The sequence below is a fragment of the Schistocerca cancellata genome, chromosome 9 (genome assembly GCF_023864275.1).
Source record: "Schistocerca cancellata isolate TAMUIC-IGC-003103 chromosome 9, iqSchCanc2.1, whole genome shotgun sequence".
Lineage (NCBI taxonomy): Eukaryota > Metazoa > Arthropoda > Insecta > Orthoptera > Acrididae > Schistocerca > Schistocerca cancellata.
In genome coordinates this window covers 23150060-23170998 of record NC_064634.1, presented here as the reverse complement: position 1 = coordinate 23170998, position 20939 = coordinate 23150060, and the positions used below count along the sequence as shown (strand labels likewise).

The 20939-nt window shown below is 40.4% G+C and overlaps 1 protein-coding gene across 2 annotated transcripts in view; it reads right to left on the bottom strand.

Annotated features, from left to right (window-relative positions):
- The window catches only part of LOC126100334 (pyridoxal kinase), a 118660-nt gene that overhangs the window by 19867 nt on the left and 77854 nt on the right, over positions 1 to 20939 (bottom strand). For both annotated transcript variants that reach the window (XR_007522150.1, XM_049910946.1), the window contains exon 6: positions 16711 to 16899. Coding sequence is in view for 1 of the 2 variants with exons in the window: in XM_049910946.1 (XP_049766903.1) it covers positions 16711 to 16899 (189 nt within the window). In the remaining variant the exon portion in view is untranslated. The remainder of the gene's footprint in view (positions 1 to 16710; positions 16900 to 20939) is intronic.

Below are 20939 nucleotides of genomic sequence, written 5' to 3'. Positions count from 1 at the left end.
AAACTTAAATATTATTACTTTGTCTGTGTAGTGAATGAAAGGATAAATAATTTTCCTTTTTTGTGCAAGTTATTTAGAGTATTATGATTCTAGACCATATATAATATAAATGGCATATAATAAACTCGAGAGCGTAGACATCAATGACAAAGCAGTTATGAGATAGATAAAATTATTTTAAGTAACTGGAGGCCCACATTGACAAATGTGGGTTGGGTAATACGGAAGTAAAATACACAATACAACAAAGTAGGAAAGTAATAGGATGCATATTTTCTTTTTGGTGGAACAAGAACACTTTCACCAACAATAACAAAAAGAGTGGGTATGCTAATGGCTGAAACTGTCCTATGCTATAGATCGGAACTATGGATTTTAGATGCTGACTTCAAAAGAAGACCTGTGGAAATTGATTATTTGGATGAATGGATATGTTTGTATGGGCACGTAACAGCATGGTCTACAGTGCCCACGCGAAAATAAATTGAGACGAGAGTCGGGGGAAAAAAAAAAGGTAGGAAGATAAAACAGCTCAGAAAACAAAGGTAACAAAAATTGACAAACTATGTGCATAATCACACAGAAGCGTGGATCTAAGTACTGTATCAATATTAAAACATTAACTACGGAGGATGAAAGTGGTATAAGGAGCTAAAACAACAGAGCAGATGGGCGTGGCTGGCTGACTGCAAGAAGAAAAGAGGAGAAGCCAGCCACTCTGCAACACTTTAAAACCTCCAGCCTAAAACTTTAGGCCAGAGTTCAGACGAATCACAAAACTTTAAATCCTTAGTCACACTCATCTCATCATCAGCTAAAATAGAGTGAAGATCCCCACCAATATTTGCATCTGTCCTTGCTTCACAGTATAAAATTCACTCTGTTAGCCGCGTGGGGTAGACGGCATGGCCTAAGGTGCCTTGTCGCAGTTCGTGCAGCTGCCCCCGTTGGAGGTTCGAGTCCTCCTTCGGGCATGGGTGTGTGTGTTGTCCTTAGCATAAGTTAGTTTAAGTTAGATTAAGTAGTGTGTAAGCCTAGGGACCTCAGCAGTTTGGTCCCACAGTCCTTACCACAAATTTCCAATTTACACTCTGTTAAAATATGGTGGATAGATATGTGCACGCTACAAGCACCACAAAATGGGGGATCCTCTCGCCGCTGTAAAAAACTGTGTGTGAGAGGGCAGTGCCCAATTCTAAAATGTGCGAGGGTCACTTCATCCACCTGAGCAACTGGCAGGAAGAACGCCATGGCCGGGTTGTTGACTTCACCAACCATAGCTTATTGGCCGTCCCTGCACCTGTTCCTTATTCCACAATTGCATGCACTTCCTGTGTAGTGCAGAAATGACAACCTGGAAGGAAATAATACTGTGCCACATCCTGTCCTCTGCACACCTCCTTTGTGGCCCAATCGGCTTGTTCATTTCCCCGTATCCCTACATGACCTGGCACCCAGCAGAATGACACCTGCTTACTCCACCACTGCCATTGGAGCAAGTACAGTTGGTCATATATAAGCTGGACAAACTCCACAGTGGGGTACAAGTTGTGTAATGATTGTAACACACTAAGGGAATCAGAGCAGATGAGAAACCGTTTGCCTTGAATAAGATGCAGCAGCTCCTGTGCCTTCAGGATTGCGTGGAGCTCCACTGTGAAAATGGTATAATTGTAAGGAAGGCAAATCCTGGTGACATGGCAAGGGAACACTACAGAGCAGCCAAGGAAATTCCCTTGTTTGGAGCCATCAGTGTAAACTACTGTGAAAACATGATGCGCATCTAAAATATTAAAAAACAGAGACTGGAATGTAAAATCTGGCATACTATCTTTCTTAAAATTAGTCATGTCTAAAATAAGCCTGGGTCTCTGGAGGAGCCAAGGTGGAAATCTGCTCCAACCTCGATGTAAAACATTACGACCGTGCGCGATCCTGTGCGCGAATCCACAGGGCTTTGTTACTTGCTGCCACTTACGAAAATGGCGTGCCAGTGGGAGGTGAGCAATGGTATGGTATGCGGGTGTATATGGTGTGGACAGTGTTTTATGTGCCTGGTGCAACGTAAGTAGCCATCGCCTGATGTGAAGTGGTGGTTCACCAGTCTCTGCACAGAGGCTGGGTATGGGGCTTGTTCTGAATGCCCCAGTGGCCAACCAAATCCCTTCATGGTGCACTATGTCCAAATTCTTTAAATAAGAGGGTCTCACGGACCCATAGACGGTGCACCCATAATCCAGCTGAGATTGCACAAATACTCTGTAAAACTGGAGCAGACAAGTTCTGTCTACTCCCCATGTACTGTGGCTAAGACATTTTAAAATACTTAAAGCCTTAAGTGACTGTTTTTCAGGTCCTTAAGATGTGGTAATCATGTAAATTTAGAGTCAAATACAAGGCCCATAAAACTCACTGTGTCTTTAAAATTAAGAATAATGTCCTTCGTCCTCAGCTCAGGAAAGTTTAAAATGGAACAAGCATGGTTAAAAAGCACACACATGCAGACTTCTCGGTGGAAAACGTAAAACCTCTCTTCTGCGCCCATTCATCCAAACATTGAAGAATTAGTTGCAACTGACATGTTGTCGTTGCGATGTTTGAAAAAGAGTAAAATGCAGAGACGTCATCCACAAACAAAGAACACTGGACAGGACTTTTCACTATGGGCATAATGTTACTAATAGCCATGGAAAAAACAGTCACACTCAAAACGCTACCTTGAGGGACACTGTTTTCCTACTCAAAGCAGTCAGACAGGACGTCACTGACTCGGTATCTAAAATATCGTGGCGAGGGGAAGAACTGAATAAAAATGGGAAGACATCCATGAAAACCGCATTTGTGAAGCTGCTCCAGGATAAGATGCCTCCAAGTAGTATCGTAGGCCTTCTCGATGTCAAAAAATATACCTAGAAGGTGATGCCTATTGTATAGCCACCTCCAATAGGGCCAAGTTATCAAATGTGGAGCAATACTTCCTGAACCTACACTGAAAGCGCCTAAGGAGTCACCTGGATTCTAAGATCCACACAAGGCGGCAGTTGACTACCCACTCCAAGGTCTTTCCCACACAGATAGTGATGGCAACACTATGGTAGCTGCTTGGGGATGTACAGTCTTTTCCAGGTTTTGAAAGAGGAATTAAAATTTCCTCACACCACGAGTTGGGAAAGTGACCCAACGCCCAAATGGCATTAAAAAGTGCAAGGAAGATATCTTTGTTTCACCTTGTGAGGTGCTGCAGCATACTGTAATGGATTCTGTCATGACCAGGGGATATGTCACAATCCGCATACAATGCATAATCCAGCTCCCACATTGGAAATGGGCAACTGTAACCTTCATCAGATGTGGACCGTAAGTCCAAAGTACACCTTTCAGCTACTGCTCTATGGTGCTGGAAACCTAGACCTTGACTGGCAGTTGCAGTAACTGTGCAAAATAGGCCACCATAGACTGGGCAATGTCTCGTGGATTGGTTTGGAGAGTCTGTTCCTCATTACAGCAGCCATGGGGCACCTCCCTCCTCTCCCATAAATTCTCCTGATGGTCTCCCATACAACAGAACTCTGTGGAATGATTAATGGTAATCAGGAACTGTTGCTACAACCTCTTCTTGTTCTCTTGAATAATACGGCGACACTTTGACCTCGCCACCTGAAAGGCTGCAAGATTCTCTGCAGTTGGCCGACACTGGAACTTATGCAGAACCGCACGCCTACTCCTGACTGCAGAGCGGCATTCGTCAATTGGCTAGGGCAGGTTGCCTCTTCTGTTGTCCCGTGGACTGTGGAATAAATGCTGCAGTGGCATGGTGGATCATTTTGGTAATATGCTTTTGGTAATATGCTTTGACATTGGCACAATGTTCAAACTGTGCCAACTGGCTACAAAGTGTCCAGTCTGCTCTACTGAGCACCCACCACGCCAGTTTCCTTTCGGATTCCACTCCATCTGGCAGGTGAATCCAGATCGGGAAGTGGTCACTTCTGTGCAAGTTGTCAACCACTTCTCATTGAGCAGTGTGGGCAAGAGCTGGAGAGCAAAGTGAGATATCAATGACAGAAAACGACCCAGTTGCTGTGCAGAAATGCGTGCTCTGTCCCATATTTAGCAAGTATGTGCATGATGACACAAGAAGCCTCTCAATTGCTTTACCCCTGGGACAGGTAGTTGCAGAGCCCAAAAGCACATTGTGTGCATTAAGATCACCACACAGGATGAAGGGGCAAGGGAGATGTAAAATAAGGTCAGTTAGGTCTCTTCATCAAGCACATCATGTGAGGGCAAGTAAAGGGAACAAATTGTCAACGGATGATGCATGTACACTGATATGGCAATTGCTTTAAAGTCATAAGGAAGAGAGGTGAGGAGTTGTAATCGGTACTGATGAAAGTACCTACGCCTCCTCTAGCTCTCTCTTCACTCAGGTTGTCCTTTTTGTGTAGGACATAGCCTCAAGCTCAGGGGTGTACGACTGATGGAAATTAGTCTCCTGGAGAGACAGACACAGAGATATACTCTGAGATAAGAGACAGGGTTCCTCTACATGCATCCTGGACCCCTACAAGTTCCACTGAAGGATGGTAGCCATTTCCTCAATGATGTTTTAATTTACCCCTATCTTTGCACCACAGAGCTGAAGCACTAGTAGAGTGACAGGGATTGGAGGGGTTGCCTAGATCTCAGGCATCTAACTCCCTGATGTTCTCATCAGTCAGACGGGAAAGAATGATTTCTGACGGTGTTTGGGAAAGCTTCGGACCCAAATGTCGTGAACCTTTCCCTGCACCCTGATGCTTCAAGGACGAGGGGAAAAGATGCGTTGAGAGGCAATCTGCTTTCCTTGTGCCTTCTGGATGCTCACTGCGGAACTGTTGTTGGTCTTTCTTCATGCTGCTGCTTGGACTGCTTTGTCCTTACTCTTTTTTCCTTGGTATGTACATGTGCAAGTACAGGTGCTTGTGCTGGATACAGGAACACTAGATGTCTGCATCGAAGCATTCACCTTGGGAATAGGTTTCTGCACCAAGGAAGAATATGAGGTGGCAAATACAGGGGGTTTCGTCACCTTATACTCTTTTCTTGGCTTTAGCATAGGGGATTCTCTTGGTCACTTATTTCCTGTATTTTGTGATCCTTAGCAAAAACAGGACAGTCTCGACTCCAGGCTGCATGGTTCCACAGCAGTTGATGCAGATCACTGGAGACGGGCAGTCAGTCCCAGCATCATGAGCAGCTTTTCCACACTACCTGCAGATCGCTTCACCTCCACAACTCATGGTTGTATGGCCAAAATGCTGGCATTTAGAGTACCGCATAGGCTTTGGAATGTAAGGCTGAACATTAAGTCAATGGGACCCCACCATAAAATGTTCAGGCAGTGTTGGAGAATTGAATGTGACAATGAAAGTGGCAGTCTTTCCTGGTTTCTCCATTATTCTTTTGGGTTTGTTGCTCCTTATCGACTATCGCCTGGGATGCCTATTCTTGCTTCAGTTCCGCTATGTCCGTGTCCACGATATCTCGGCATGTAGCAATGCCCTTACTGGAAATGTGAGAGGTGTGCATCTCAACAATGATATCATATTCACCCAGTTTATGCAATTTCTGAAGAAGTTCCACCTGCTTTGACCTGTTAGTTTTGACCAACAATGGGCCACTATGCAGTCGTTTTATAGATTTTAAGGTGCCAGCAAGGTCTTCCAAACCCTTATGGATGTAAAAGGGGGACACTTTTTCAGTGTACCCTCCTTTCTCTTTATCACCAGAAACACATTGTTGTTTACGGCTCCATGAGCTCTGTTACTGAAGTTCAAAGTATTCTTATTATCGGGAGGACTAGCCTCTCTCACTCTTTTGGACGAATGGGTGCGGATACTCCCAGGCACTATACCCTCCCCCCCTGGGGAGGAGAAGAATATGATTCCGAGGGTTCCATCTCGGTCCCACGAGCAGCTAGGGAAATAAGGGTCCACTCAGACAGAACCCTGGGCACCTGAGTAAGTCTCATACAGCTGAGGTGCGGCAGGTTCCCCAGAGGTTGTCCACTTATAACTGTTCTACCTCAACAGCCGTGCATCACGTCAGTGCATAGTACACCTTGAGATTGAAGGTTTTTTTTATAGAAGTTTATTCTGTCCTCGCGATACGGGCTGTCAATTCAAAATCCCCATTCCCTGAGTCACACAACACTCCACCGACGTGCTGCACAGTGGTTGCTGAAGAATGACCAGGGCTTTCGGTGACAGAGGACGGGTTGTGCTTACCAGCCCCCAGATCAGGAAGCCCAGGGTTGCTAAGCCCATATGCAGCAAATGAATGCTGAGCCCATGAGGGCAAATGGGTTATATACAAAGGAGTGCCAGATGTCAAGAATTGAGGAGGGAGTGGGAGAAAATAACACTGGAGTAAATGCTTGAATGAGAGCAAATTAAGCAGTAATAGACAGTTTCCTGGAGAGGGCAACCACAGTTCAGAGACATTATTACTGACAATAACAACACTGAATAACAGTTCAATTTACCATAAAAATTACAACAATTAAAAAGGCAAGGATGATAAAGTGTTTCCAAAAGCCACATAGCTGTATGAAGGTGCTTTATTCACAACTACCAGTTTCATGTCAGTATAAATGCATCTTCAGGTTTATAATGGTTATATTTCCATAATGTAGATGGACAATTATTGACTTCCAGCTTTCGGGAAGTTATACACATTAAAAGTCAAACCGCAATGGTGGCTTGTCATAATAAAATCAAGTACATCCAAAACATGCTTGTAAAAATGTACGAAGTATGTCTGCTGAATGAACCAAGTTGGATAACACCACATAGGATATATACTAAGATTCAGGAGACACCATCAGTATACAACCAATGAAGTAAAACTTAAAATCCTGTGTAACGTGTGTACTTCTGTCATATTGATAACTGGCCAATGTGGTGTAAGCAGCTCATAGAGGATAGCAATACAATGATTATGCCATAGAGTGACACATTTATGATGGCCAGCATGTTTGATGCTTGGAGTCAGTGCCTTATTGGGCCAGAGACAGGAAATAGAGGCACAGAGTAGTGGTCAGTGTGGCACGGAAAGTCGGATGGCTCCTCCTGGGCATGTTCAGTACAGACTGAGAGAAAATCTGTTTGGCTAAAGGCACTCAACGACCCTTAGGAGAGATAATTGTTTTTCCAGATTTCACGGTCGGGTAAGCACAGAGAGATGCCGTGCAACTGTGGTCTGAGGTGGAGATTGTTGGACTTCGTACAACAGTAGTATCCTTGGTAACCTATCGACAGCAAAAGATTAAGGCGGTATGTCTAATTGTGTGTATTATGCCTGTATTTTTGCTGTGTAACATGTCCCTACATTTACAGTTGTGTAGCCTGTTGTGGATACCCGAGGTGATATATCAGAATTTTGTTAACATTTTGCTACTATCAACATACAACTGACTCTCTTAGGAGTAGTTGTAATTTGTATGTTAGATCAAGCAATGGTTCATGGTGTGGGTTCCTGTAGTCATGTCCTAGTTCATGAACCAAAGGCAACGTATGAGTGGCCAAGTAAGTGGTCCCGACAGTCGGGATACCAGTTACTTTGGAATAAGGCTGGGCATCTCGGACATATTCTGAGTCGTGGTCACCTTTGTGCTCGTACGGCAAAGACTACCAAATCCACCGGTTAGTCCCTCAGCCGTTAGGGGTAAAACCCAATGGAACTCGGGGCAAGTAAGGCTAGCAACCTGCTTCCCTGGTACTTTAAATATGATGCTGGCAACAATCAGAGCAAAATGCCTCGGACCTTTGGAGGTGACGGAGTCCCACCTCTAACTGACAAACCAGGGACTCCTAAGATACGACTTGGCAAACAAATGGTAATGAGATGGGGAGCTATTAATATCAATGGGGGCTACTCTGGAAAGAAGGTAGAGCTGGCAGAGGCTGCAAGTAAGATTGGGCTGGACGTTTTAGCTGTTAGTGACATTCGGGTAAGGGGTGAGAAAGAAGAGGAAGTGGGAGAATACAAGGTCTACCTGTCAGGAGTCAAAGCAGGAATAGCACAATGGGGTGTAGGGGTTTACATCAGGAAAGAAATGGAACCCAGCGTAGTTGCAATAAGGTATGTAAACGAACGACTGATGTGGACAGATTTGACAGTGTCTAGCAAGAAAATTAGGATTGTGTCAGTATATTTGCATTGTGAAGGGACAGATCAAGATAAGATGGATAGTTTTTATGAGGCACTCAGTGATGTAGTTGTTAGAGTAAAGGACAAGGACAGTGTTCTGCTCATGGGTGATTTTAACGCCAGGATTGGAAATCGAACAGAAGGGTATGAAAAGGTTATGGGTAAATTTGGAGAGGATATGGGGGCCAACAGGAACGGGAAACAGCTCTTGGACTTCTGTGCCAGTATGGGCTTAGTAATCACAAACTCCTTTTTTAAACATAAGAACATTCACCGGTATACTTGGGAAGGCAGGGGAACCAGATCTGTCATTGACTATATAATAACAGATCAGGAATTCAGGAAGGCTGTGAGGGACACACGTGTATTCAGGGGATTCTTTGATGACACTGATCATTATTTAATCTGCAGTGAAATTGGGATTGTGAGGCCGAAAGTGCAGGAGGTCAGGTCCATGTGTAGGAGGATAAGAGTGGAGAAACTTCATGATAAGGAAATCAGGCACAAGTACATAACAGCGATCTCAGAAAGGTACCAGTTAGTTGAATGTAATTAATTACAGTCATTGGAAAAGGAATGGACAAGGTACAGGGACACAGTACTAGAAGTGGCTAAAGAATGTCTTGGAACAGTAGTGTGTAAAAGTAGGATGAAGCAAACAGCTTGGTGGAATGATACAGTCAAGGCAGCCTGTAAAAGGAAAAAGAAGACGTATCAAAAATGGCTACATACCAGAGCCCAGGTAGACAGAGAAAATTATGTTGAAGAAAGAAACAAAGCCAAACAGATAATTGCAGCATCCAAGAAGAAATCGTGGGAAGACTTTGGAAACAGGTTGGAGACTATGGGTCAAGCTGCTGGAAAACCATTCTGGAGTGTAATTAGCAGTCTTCGAAAGGGAGGTAAGAAGGAAATGACAAGTATTTTGGACAGGTCAGGAAAACTGCTGGTGAATCCTGTGGATGCCTTGGGCAGATGGAGGGAATATTTTGAAGAGTTGCTCAATGTAGGTGAAAATGCAATCAGTTATGTTTCAGGTTTTGAGGTAGAATGGGATAGGAATGATGATGGAAATAGGATCACATTTGAGGAAGTGGAAAAAATGGTCAATAGATTGCAGTGCAATAAAGCGCCTGGGGTGGATGAAATTAAGTCGGAACTCATCAAATACAGTGGAATGTCAGGTCTTAAATGGCTACACAGGATAATTGAAATGGCCTGGGAGTCGGGACAGGTTCCATCAGACTGGACAAAAGCAGTAATCACACCAATCTTTAAACATGGAAACAGAAAAGAGTGTAACAACTACAGAGGTATCTCTTTAATCAGCGTTGTGGGTAAAATCTTCTCAGGTATTGTTGAAAGGAAAGTGCAAGTATTAGTTGAGGACCAATTGGATGAAAATCAGTGTGGGTTTAGGCCTCTTAGAAGTTGTCAGGACCAGATCTTTAGCTTACGGCAAGTAATGGAGAAGTGTTATGAGTGGAACAGGGAATTGTATCTATGCTTTATAGATCTAGAAAAGGCATATGACTGGGTTCCTAGGAGGAAGTTATTGTCTGTTGTACAAGATTATGGAATAGGAGGCGAACTTTTGCAAGCAATTAAAGGTCTTTACATGGATAGTCAGGCAGCAGATAGAGTTGATGGTAAATTGAGTTCATGGTTCAGAGTAGTTTCAGGGGTAAGACAAGGCTGCAACCTGTCTCAACTGTTATTCATATTATTTATGTATCATATGTTGAAAACAATAGACTGGCTGGGTGAGATTAAGATATGTGAACACAAAATAAGCGGTCTTGCATATGCGGATGACTTAGCTGTGATGGCAGATTCGATTGAAATTTGCAAAGTAATGTTTCAGAGCTAGATCAGAAATGTAAGGACTATGGTATGAAGATTAGCATCTCCAAAACGAAAGTAATGTCAGTGGGAAAGAAATATAAACAGATTGAGTGCCAAATAGGAGGAACAAAGTTAGAACAGGTGGACGGTTTCAAGTACTTAGGATGCATATTCTCACAGGATGGCAACATAGTGAAAGAATTGGAAGCAAGGTGTAGCAAAGCTAATGCAGTGAGCGCTCAGCTATGATCTACTCTCTTCTGCAAGAAGGAAGTCAGTACCGAGACTAAGTTATCTGTGCACTGTTCAATCTTTCGACCAACTTTGTTGTATGGGAGCGAAAGCTGGGTGGATTCAGGTTACCTTATCAACAAGGTTGAGGTTACGGATATGAAAGTAGCTAGGATGATTGCAGAACTTAGATGGTGGGGTCAAGTTACACGCATGGGAGAAGCAAGGTTACCCAAGAGACTCATGGATTCAGCAGTAGAGGGTAGGAGGAGACGGGGCAGACCGAGGAGAAGGTACCTGGATTCGGTTAAGAATGATTTTGAAGTAATAGGTTTAACATCAGAAGAGGCACCAATGTTAGCACTGAATAGGGGATCATGGAGGAACTGTATAAGGGGGGCTATGCTCCAGACTGAACGCTGAAAGGCATAATCAGTCTTAAATGATGATGATGATGATGATGATGATGATGATGATGATCAAGCAATTTCTAACTTCACCATAACCTTTCTGTTTATATGTATGTCATACATCACGCCTTGGTAGATGACTGTGGAATAAGGAATTTCTGATTGATATAAGCAGAGAGACAGTAAAGGCTCGCATTACAGTGACAAATATTCAAATATAGATTTATGTAGAAACAGATATTTAAGTATCTGAAGGGATATCCTTATACTTCTATTTTTTTATTTTTATTTTTTTTTATTTGAAGAGGCATTAGTTGTTTTACTCATGTTGTTAGCACACAATGTCTCAGCTAATTTTGTGTCCAGTGGTATCTGAGACTCGTGTAAAGTTCTAGTGCCATAAGACTGACTGAATTATAATGTGTGACCATTGTGTCTTTTAAAAATAAAATTATCTGTGTAAGACTACGTAGTCTTGTAATTTTCTTGCAACTTGGTAAAATCCTGTGGGTATCTGCACTTAATGATATCAGTTTGCAGGAACTAATTACAGCTGTTTTCAGATTACCTAATGAAACGGTTGACATAATGCAACATTCGTGGATCTCCTGTGAACACTGTCAGTAGTACTAGTAGGACGCCATTTGCCACTGTATAGTGCGTGACGCTTGTCGACTTATCGGGGCTGAAGCTACTCTGGCACCTGAGTTGTTGTCAACCGAGCTGCAGTAAAAAGGAATTCACTAATACTTGTCAGGTGTTGGTAATTTAAAGTAATCTTAAAGGTTGTTAATGCTACCTCATTGTGACAGTATGCGAAATGATTTCACTGCCTGGTGGGCACTGTGTGGATATAAATTTGAAAAAATTTTTTAATTACTATTTACTTGTCAGTAGAAAATTGCGCCTGCTGTACTGAGTTGTGTAAATAACTATTACGGTTTTTGGTTTTTCCGATCAAGGAAATTCAAATAAGTTTTAACTGTGTAAATGGTCATTATGCTTTACTGTTTTTTTTTTTTTTATTAAATAAATTCAAGGAAATTAAAATTTTAAAAGGAAGTAATTCTATTTACACTGGTGTCCATAATTAAAACAACAAAGTGCTATTTTCCCACCCTGTGTCTAATTCACAATATAATCATACAAACTGTCTATAGATATCATTACGATTGTGTTCTAGATGGAAGATGGCATTCTGATCAACAGACAACCACACAAGCAATGACGTCAGGCACCTATCAAGCAGGTTACTGTTGCAGGGTAGTCCCGCATCCACAATCATTGTGTACACAGTCACAGATGGTGCAGTATGGCACAGAGAAGACACCTACAGACACTCTGCTGTGGAGGGAGAATGGAAGCAGAAGAGTCACAAATTGATGAGGCATGGTGGCTTAATGCGAATCATTCTGCTGTTTCTCAGACAAGGTGACAGTTTAGAGAGACCAAAACTGTGTCCCAGAGACCAGGACAGGGCTGACCATGTGTGACATCAGAAAGAGTGGACTGTTATTTGGCTGCAAGGCTATGACAGTAATGCCTTAGTACTGCAATGCAACTGGCATCTGACCTCACAGCTCCCGTGAGAAAACAAAGAAAAAGACAAGTGCAATATTGACAAAGAAAGAAGAGAGAAACACTGGGAAAGAATGAAAAGCTACTCAAAAGAAAGAAAGGAGAAAAGAAAGAAGACATAAGTTATTTCATGTGGTCCTTAGCAGGCCAAATCAATAAGAAATGATGATGATAATGATTATTATTATTCCATACAGGGAGATTTGTAAAACTGTGGATGGTGTGTGTAAAACTACCAAAATTTATTTGGACATTGGACCATTATCTGAAAATAGGGAAGCAATAGTATTATTAACTATTGCTCAAATATAACTACAGATTTTACAAAATTCATTCACCGATTGCAAATTCTTTGACATTGGCTGTATTAGGTATAGATATCTACCTATTAGCGACAGATGAAAATTTGTGCCGGAGTGGGACTCGAACTCTGGTCTCCTACTTATAATGAGTGGTCATTTTAACCACTTTGGCTATCTGCGCATCCTTCCTGCACTGATCTGAACCTCCATATGCCACACTGACTACATGCTTGCAACATTACTTGGATTACCAGAATAGCGAGAATGAGATTAAAAGGAATAGAGAGCAATGTTGTTATCACCGTTTTGCCTTTCTAGGCATGTATTAGAAAATTTAATTTACAATATCTGTTTTTCAGGAACAGATGTTGTAAAATAATCTCTGTAACTAGAGATTTGGTGACTAGGGTAATGCAGTACATTTTTCTTTACATTTCTTTACAGTTTCTGGTGGCAATGTTTGAAGTTAACCCCCGTCAGTTCATGGAAGAGTTACAGTAATTAGGTCACAGGTGACAGGTAACTAGGTGAAGGAACCTACCAGGATTGTAACAATGTGCATTGTGGGAGGGGGGCGCGGGCGGTGAAGGTAACATAACAATGACAGTTTGTGACTCCGATGACTGACACAAGCAGCTAATCAAGTATAGTTCAACATACTTATTCTATGTACTGAAAGAAGAAACTGGAGAGTAGATATAACTATGAAGGCAATTTCATTCAGTAGAATTCATATGCAGCCTACTAGGCAAAGAGTCATTACTGAGAACTATTTTATATGACTGTGTTGAATGCATGGTCAGTTACCATTTTCCATTGTTTGAGGAATGCATGGCTGAATAGTCGTGGATTTATGACCACCTGACACGGCTAAGCCTGAGAAGGTTTATTTTATAGGAAATTTCTGTCACTCAAGAAGCTTTAATCAATCATTTGATTAGGAAGCAAGCCCACTGACTGTCATTAGCACTGAAGAGAGGAAACAAATAGAGTCTTGCCATATTGCAGAGATGTTGAGTAGCAGATAGGCACAACAAAAAGAGGTTTCGGCCAGCAAGGCCTTTGTCAAAAATACACACACACACACACACACACACACACACACACACACACACACACACACAGTGTGGCTTCAGTTACCAGAGACTGCAGTCATGTGTGTGCAAGTTGCATTTGCGTAAGTGTGTGTGTCGTCTAGTTTTGATGAAGGCCTTGCTGGCCGAAATCTTATTTGTGACAGTCATTTTGTTGTGTCTATCTGCAACTCAGAATTTCCACTATATGGTGAGTAGCAACTTTCCTTTTCATAATATTGTTACATTCCTTCCTGGATTTTTCATTGTTTAATAAGAGTCTCTGTGTGAAGATGAGCACATCTTGCACTAGTGTGGAACTGTGGTCTTAGAAGGTCTGTCATAATGAGACAAAACAAAGAGGGACACACACGGGATATGCATGTGATGAAGTAAGTTCATTTACAATACCTTTTCAGAGTACAGGTATACATGCAACATGTGGTAGAAAGAAGAGGTAGCACAAGAAAATGCTATGCTTTTTTTTAACATCTGAAGAAAGAAGCAGGAAGCATGAATGAACAGTTTTCTTTATTTTCATGTGTCACATTAGCTGTTTGTTCAAACAGACAGGATGAATTTCATTGTAAATTCCATATATTTATTCACTGACTATGTAAGCATAAATATAATTGAGCTAGTAAATAGTAATAAACTGTTTATAAATCCCACACAGGAGGTTTCTGATACAACTTCTCTCCATTACTGTATATCTTGACTTTCATCGCATTCTTTAAAATGCTCCTCCATTATAAGAATGGAATGAATGAATATGTAAAATCAGTATAGATATGAGCCAGAACTGCTGATCATTACAGTAAAACTGAACTCAGGTCAACCAAAATCAGGGTTATCTGAAAGACCTCTGAAAATCACAAATAAAAAATAAAATAAAATAAGAAGAACCTGTACGGGATGAAAATAATTCATGACAAGTGAGCTGGACTGCAGTTGCAGTGGAGAGGTCAATGCCTGACCTCAAGTGGGTTCTCCACCCACCATCCTACTGGTCTCATGAACCTAAGCTGCCAATATTAAACCATTTTACCATAGTGGTTGTTTGCTTCTATTGCATGTGGTGTATTTTTGTGCTATGGTGACTAATTGGTAGTGTGTTGCGATTACCTTAGCTGGTAAATAAGCTGCCATTAATCAATCTAGAAAAGGAAGTTTATTGAAAAATGTTGCCGCTAATTAATGAGATGATGTTTCTACCATTTCAGAATGGGGGAAGTTGAAACGTACAGCAATCTTTGATAAATTCTCATACTGAAAACATCTGACTTTGAAACAGCATGTGAAGCTCTCTATCTTTGGTTCGTCCAACAATGAGAACAAGGCAAGCTTTGATATTGCAATAAAAAGCTAAAATGTTAGCCAAGTTTTTAGGTGAGGAATGAAAATATTTTTCTTCACAGGTTAGACATGTTTAAGAACAGCTGTAACAACTGAATGTATTGGAGAAAAGTTATCTACAGACCCAGATGTGGCTGATGTTAATTTACAACTCTGCTTAGAAAGGAGTTAATTTCAAGTTGTTTCCTACAAAATCCTTAGCTTCCTCAAAAGAAACATCTGCCCCAGGACACAAAATGAAAAAAGAATGGCTAACTGTTCTTTTGACATCAAACACTTCTCACACATGAAGACTGGCCTCAGAGTGTATTGGGAGGTTGAAAAAATCTTATGCCTTGAAGGCTGTTGCCCAAAATGCACTACCAGTTTGTTTTTTTAAATAGAGCGCTAGAAACACCCCTGGGCGTCTTGTGAATCTTTGCCAAATGGTTTAGAGACCATTTTGTACTGAAAGTTGAAAAGTTATTAACAGAATAATGTGACTACGCGCCCTCATGAGCTAAAAATTGGTGCTACTGTTGAGCGTTTCCTTCCCCCAAATATTACCGGTCTACTTCTTCAGACACTGGACAATGGCATAATAGTGACATTTAAATGTCACTACCATGGCTTATTTTAGCACCATCCTGCAAGATAGTGACACACACACACACACACACACACACACACACACAAAAGAGTGATACACTGAAGGCAGTAAATATGAAACACACAATTTGTTGGTGTATACCAATCTTGGATAATGTGAAACCATAAACTCTTCAAAGGAGCTGGAACGAACTGTATGATGGGCTTGAAGAAGATGACTCAGAGAATTTTGAAAATTTGTCAGATATGAGAAAAAGAATTCCTAGATGTGAAGACATAGATATGCAAGATATGGATGAATGCATTGTTGTGGACAACGTGCAAGAAATCACAGACCAACACACTGTAGAAACAGTGCTGCATTCAAATAATGACGCTATCTAAGAGCCTGAAGTAGGTGACGTGGATGATAAGAGTGACAGCTGGCGACGGTTTTCGAGTACTAGAGGTAAGCCTACATTAAGAATGTTTCTTTCAAAAAATCTTCTGGGTATTGTATAACTCAGAAATTACAGCACATGTCATTGTTACAGGCTGTCCTACGATTAGTTCAACAATGCAATGAGTCAATGCTCGTTGATGTTTTCCTTATGAAACGATGGTGGGAAATCGCTGCTTGGAAGCGTGGAGGGACACAAGAAACAAACATAAATTACAGGGTGTATTGAAAGAGTAAATTATAAATTTACATTTTACAAAGTATTAAGTACAGTATACCATAAATTAATATACTGTAATTCCAAAAATGTAATTTTACCTTTAATAAAGAACATAAGCGAACCTACAAAGATATTTTTGATTTTGTCTGATCACCAAAACTTTTCAACAACATGTACTGTGATTATGATACAAAATAATGTAGTACATATTCAATGTTAATGGTTTAACTGAAAAACTGTTATTCAAAATGGCTTCCCTGCTTTATTTTGGTTAATTGTGGCTGTACTGTAATTATGTTCAGGAAGCAAAATGTTCAGTACTGCCCATATATACATATAAAAGTGATCACATTATCCTAGCTTTTGGAACTAGTAGTTACTTCCTTGGGGATGAAAGAGAGAGAGAAAGAAAGAAAGAGAGCGAGGGGTTGGGAAATATCTATTTATCATGACAATGTAATTCTACTAAACTTACCTCCTGCAAATTCATGTGTGCGGTGGAGGACACCTTGGAGAGTGGCAATTGTTTTCTCTAGGGCCAACTTTGTGTCTCCATCACTGTGGTACATCCAAGCAAGAAACAGTGCAGCAAACAAGTCACCAGTTCCAGTAAACACTCCTTTAATTCGTGGAATTCTTATGCTAAACTTCTTTCTCTCTTTACCTGAAAATTTAAAGTTGATGTAAGGAAAAAATCCACATAATAATTTCATGAATAAAAATATAGAAACATTTTTAATGTAGTGACAGCAATAAATTTGAAATGCATTGACCAAAGTCAAATGTGGTCCAGAATTCTCAATTACACAAAACGCGCGCGCGCACACACACACACACACACACACACACACACACACACACAATGTGTACACAAGCTCACTACCATAAATAACCACCCCCCCCCCCCTCACACACACACACACACACACACACACACACACACACACACACACACAGTTACTCTTGTCATGCAAGATCTATCCTAAAAATAATTATTTCATTCCCAGAATGCCACAATAAGGGGATTGGGGGGGGGGGGGGGGGGGAGGACCGGAAAGAAGTGAATGAGAGAGTGACAAAGGGTGGTGGGGAGTGACCTAGCTCTATTGAGTATCTGCATCCTCCCTACGTTTATTTTGGGCTGTCCTCTCAAATTTAGAATTGGTTAAGCTACATAAATGCTTAGTATGAATTAGTGGATGGAAATAGCTGCTGAGTAGTGCAGGAGGGGAGGAGCGAGTGCTTTCCAGTATATAGGCTAGTAATCTATGAGTAATTCCCATAATTATCAATGTGGGTAGACTGGCACTAGGTGTAGTTGTTGGTAGTATACTTAGCAGAAATAGCTTGGTATGCCTATTTCTGCCTGTTAATATACAACCTGGCTTGTTCCTGTTCCCTGATGGCTGTCTTTCATGATAGGGTTTATGGATCGAGATGTGTGTGAATGTGGAGAAAAAAATACCAAAATATGGTTTGCCATGTCTACAAACTTATAAATTTTGTTAATATTTTTCATATTTTTGGGCCATAGTCATAATGTTTGAACAATATTTCCACAATTTGACTTACCAAAGTCCTTTATTTCATACTACTACCACGATTTTGAACTTGAGCCATTATCATGTACACAAGTGTTGGCTATAATTAGAATTTGTTAAGTGAAGTCATCAACAAGATCTATATATAGTAGTAGTAGTAGTAGTAGAAGTAGTAGTAGTAGCAGATCTTGACGATGACATCACTTAACAATATATAATTATACCCAACATTGTTGTACTTGATAATGGTTTAAGGCCCAAATCATGATACTAATATGAAATACAGTTAAATGGTAGAAATATCATTCAAACCTTAAAAATTCTGATTAGTCTTTGGACGAGCATTTGAGTGTATGATCACTGTAGAAACTTACTAGTAACTGAGTGTGAAGGCCCCCTGGAAACAATATGAGGAACTGACTTGCGATGTTGATTGGCAAACAGCAACATGAATTCTTCATTATTTTTTTTAAAAAAAAGGCTGAAAAATTATCCTAAATCAGTATGACATGGCAGATTACTATCAGCCTCCAAATTAATCTCATCACAAAACATAGCTTAGTTTCTTAATTATTATATTTTGTTAAGGGGCTCCGGAACACCCTATACTTGCAATGTTAAAATAACGCTTATAAATTACATCTTTCCTCACAAAGTATTTGAGGTAGGAAGTTGAACTTTTTACAGATTATTTATTGGAATATGGGCTACAACTTAACACAGGGATTTTACAAAATTTTAGTTCAGTTATTAAAGATGATTTTTTTTCAATTGTAATGAAAATTTACAACTTTTTTTGCAATTTTTATTTATATATTCAAAAATATACAGTTTTTTGGAGAAAGGCTGTGTTAAATTATGCAGAAGGTACTGTGTAACATTTACTGAAAGTTTGAAACAAATATGTTTGGAAGATCCTTAGAAAACATGTAATTAGTATGAGAAAATAAAAGTTTTGGGAATCGAGCGACAAAGATTGGATTAACTTTTTAGTGCATTCCAGGTCCATAGGATGGATTATCTTCATCCTCTGCAAACTCCTCCTCCAGCTTCCTCTTGTTCCTCCTCCTGTTTACTCTTGCTTGTATTTCTAGACTCTTTACAGCCCTGTCTGCAGCCCGAAGGCGTTCCTTGTCTAAAGCAAGCATCGCTCATACCATGTTAGAACCCATCTTCATTCCCATATTTCTAAATACCTTGCACCTTACAATGTTGCCATCATTGAAAGTCGCAACAGCATCATACACACCAAAGTGAAATGTTTCTATTCCAACAAATACAGTCTTGGGGATTCTTGACGATATAACACTATTTGCACTTTAATTGCGGTTTTGAGTTTTTCCGTGAATACACTTTTTCAACAGTTCAGGTGCTGCTAAGTCTCTGAAAATAGGTTTTATCACCTCCATTATTGCATGAGGCAGACTATGCTTATGAGTGTACACTTCACCAGTTAGCAATCCTTTGTTATATTTACACCATCTGTCTTCTTCTTTGGGACACAAGCTATGTTGAGGATTTTCATCGGTTGAAGAAGTATGAAAAAAAAAAAAGAGCCCAAACAGCCTTCTTCATTTTGTCGACACTTTGTGTATTTTGCCTAATAGCCATTCCATAATAGTTCTGTATTTTGTCAATTACACTGTCAGTTAACCTTCCCTTCCCTTCCAACCCTTTACCATCACTGAGTTTTTGTTTTTTGTACGAAGCTTTCAGTCGCCGAAGTCTTGTTCCCATTCGCTTCTGTACGTGTCCAATACACTCAAATTTCTGCACTACAACATCATCACCATAGGGCTTCAGTCCTTGAACATGTTTGAAACTTTTAGAATCACCATCACCAAGGTAATTAACATATTGCACTTTATCACACGCCTCAGAACGCTGGAATATACTGGCAACACCAGCCACTTCCATTCCTCCACTACTGCCACTATAGTTAGCTTTGCAATTATTTTCATGTGTACCTTTATATTTTTGTGGACATATACAATACTTTGATATTACTGCTACATCTAAAACTTTCCCTGTATACATACTGGTGGCAGATACTACACCATGAAGAGATGTGTGTCCCCGTTTATGCCAGGTACCATCGAACGCTGCAGTCAAATCTCTGTTACCATTATTTTCCATTACTGCCTCTTCCACAGCGTTCTTCATAGATTCTATACAGACCTTCTACTTTAGACCCTATTAATTTATTATAGGTCGTAAACTTGGTTGGGGGATTTGGAAGATTCATGATGCCACAGAAAATTGCACCTGCAGTAGCACCCTTACCAACTGAACGCAAGGAATAAACAAATCTAATGTTGTGTTCATAGATTTTGCTACCATTTTCTTCAATTGCAGTTACTGCAACACTGTTCCAAAAGGTGGTCATGTATGAACACTTATCACATTTCAGTTGTATTTCACTAGCAAGTCCTACGTGCTTTATTATGGAGAGTTCCAGACCAACTTCACTACAATGAATACATCTTACACAGTTTGAAAAAATTCCTTTGAGAACCGACATATCAAATATTTCATTCACATCCCATTCGCCTATAAAACATTCATAGTTTTCACTCATTGAACCAAGGTTCTTGTGTGAAGTATTTTCTTTCCCAGTTTAACTGCTATGGGCAGGTGTACATGAGAGGTTAGGTTCACTCACTTGGTTATCGTCTTTATTGTTTACAGTAATAACACATACCTTTGGCTTTCCAACATTTCTCCTTTTCTTAAAAGCCTTCAGAGGATTTCTAATAACTTTACTTTTACTCATTATTATACTTCAACAAAACAGAGACTCAAGAAACAGAATTAATTACGAATATTTTCGAGATAACGACAGAGTAAATAAACATGAAACAATCGACAATCACACCAGCGATATATATTGAACCATCACAGGTTAGCCACAACACATACTTTATCTCACATCACTAAAATGTACATGAACACGGACGTTAATAATAACACCATTTGACAGCAGTTTAACAGCGCCACAGTGGGTCACGCCTATGTAGAACACATTTCAAAAAAATTTTAAAAATAGTTGTAGTCTTCGGAATTGAATAAATTATATATCTATTAAAAGGTAATAGTCTGCAGATTCAGAAAACACAAAAAAGTAAAAATTGAACTTTTCATGATTTTGAGCCTTTCCGGAGCC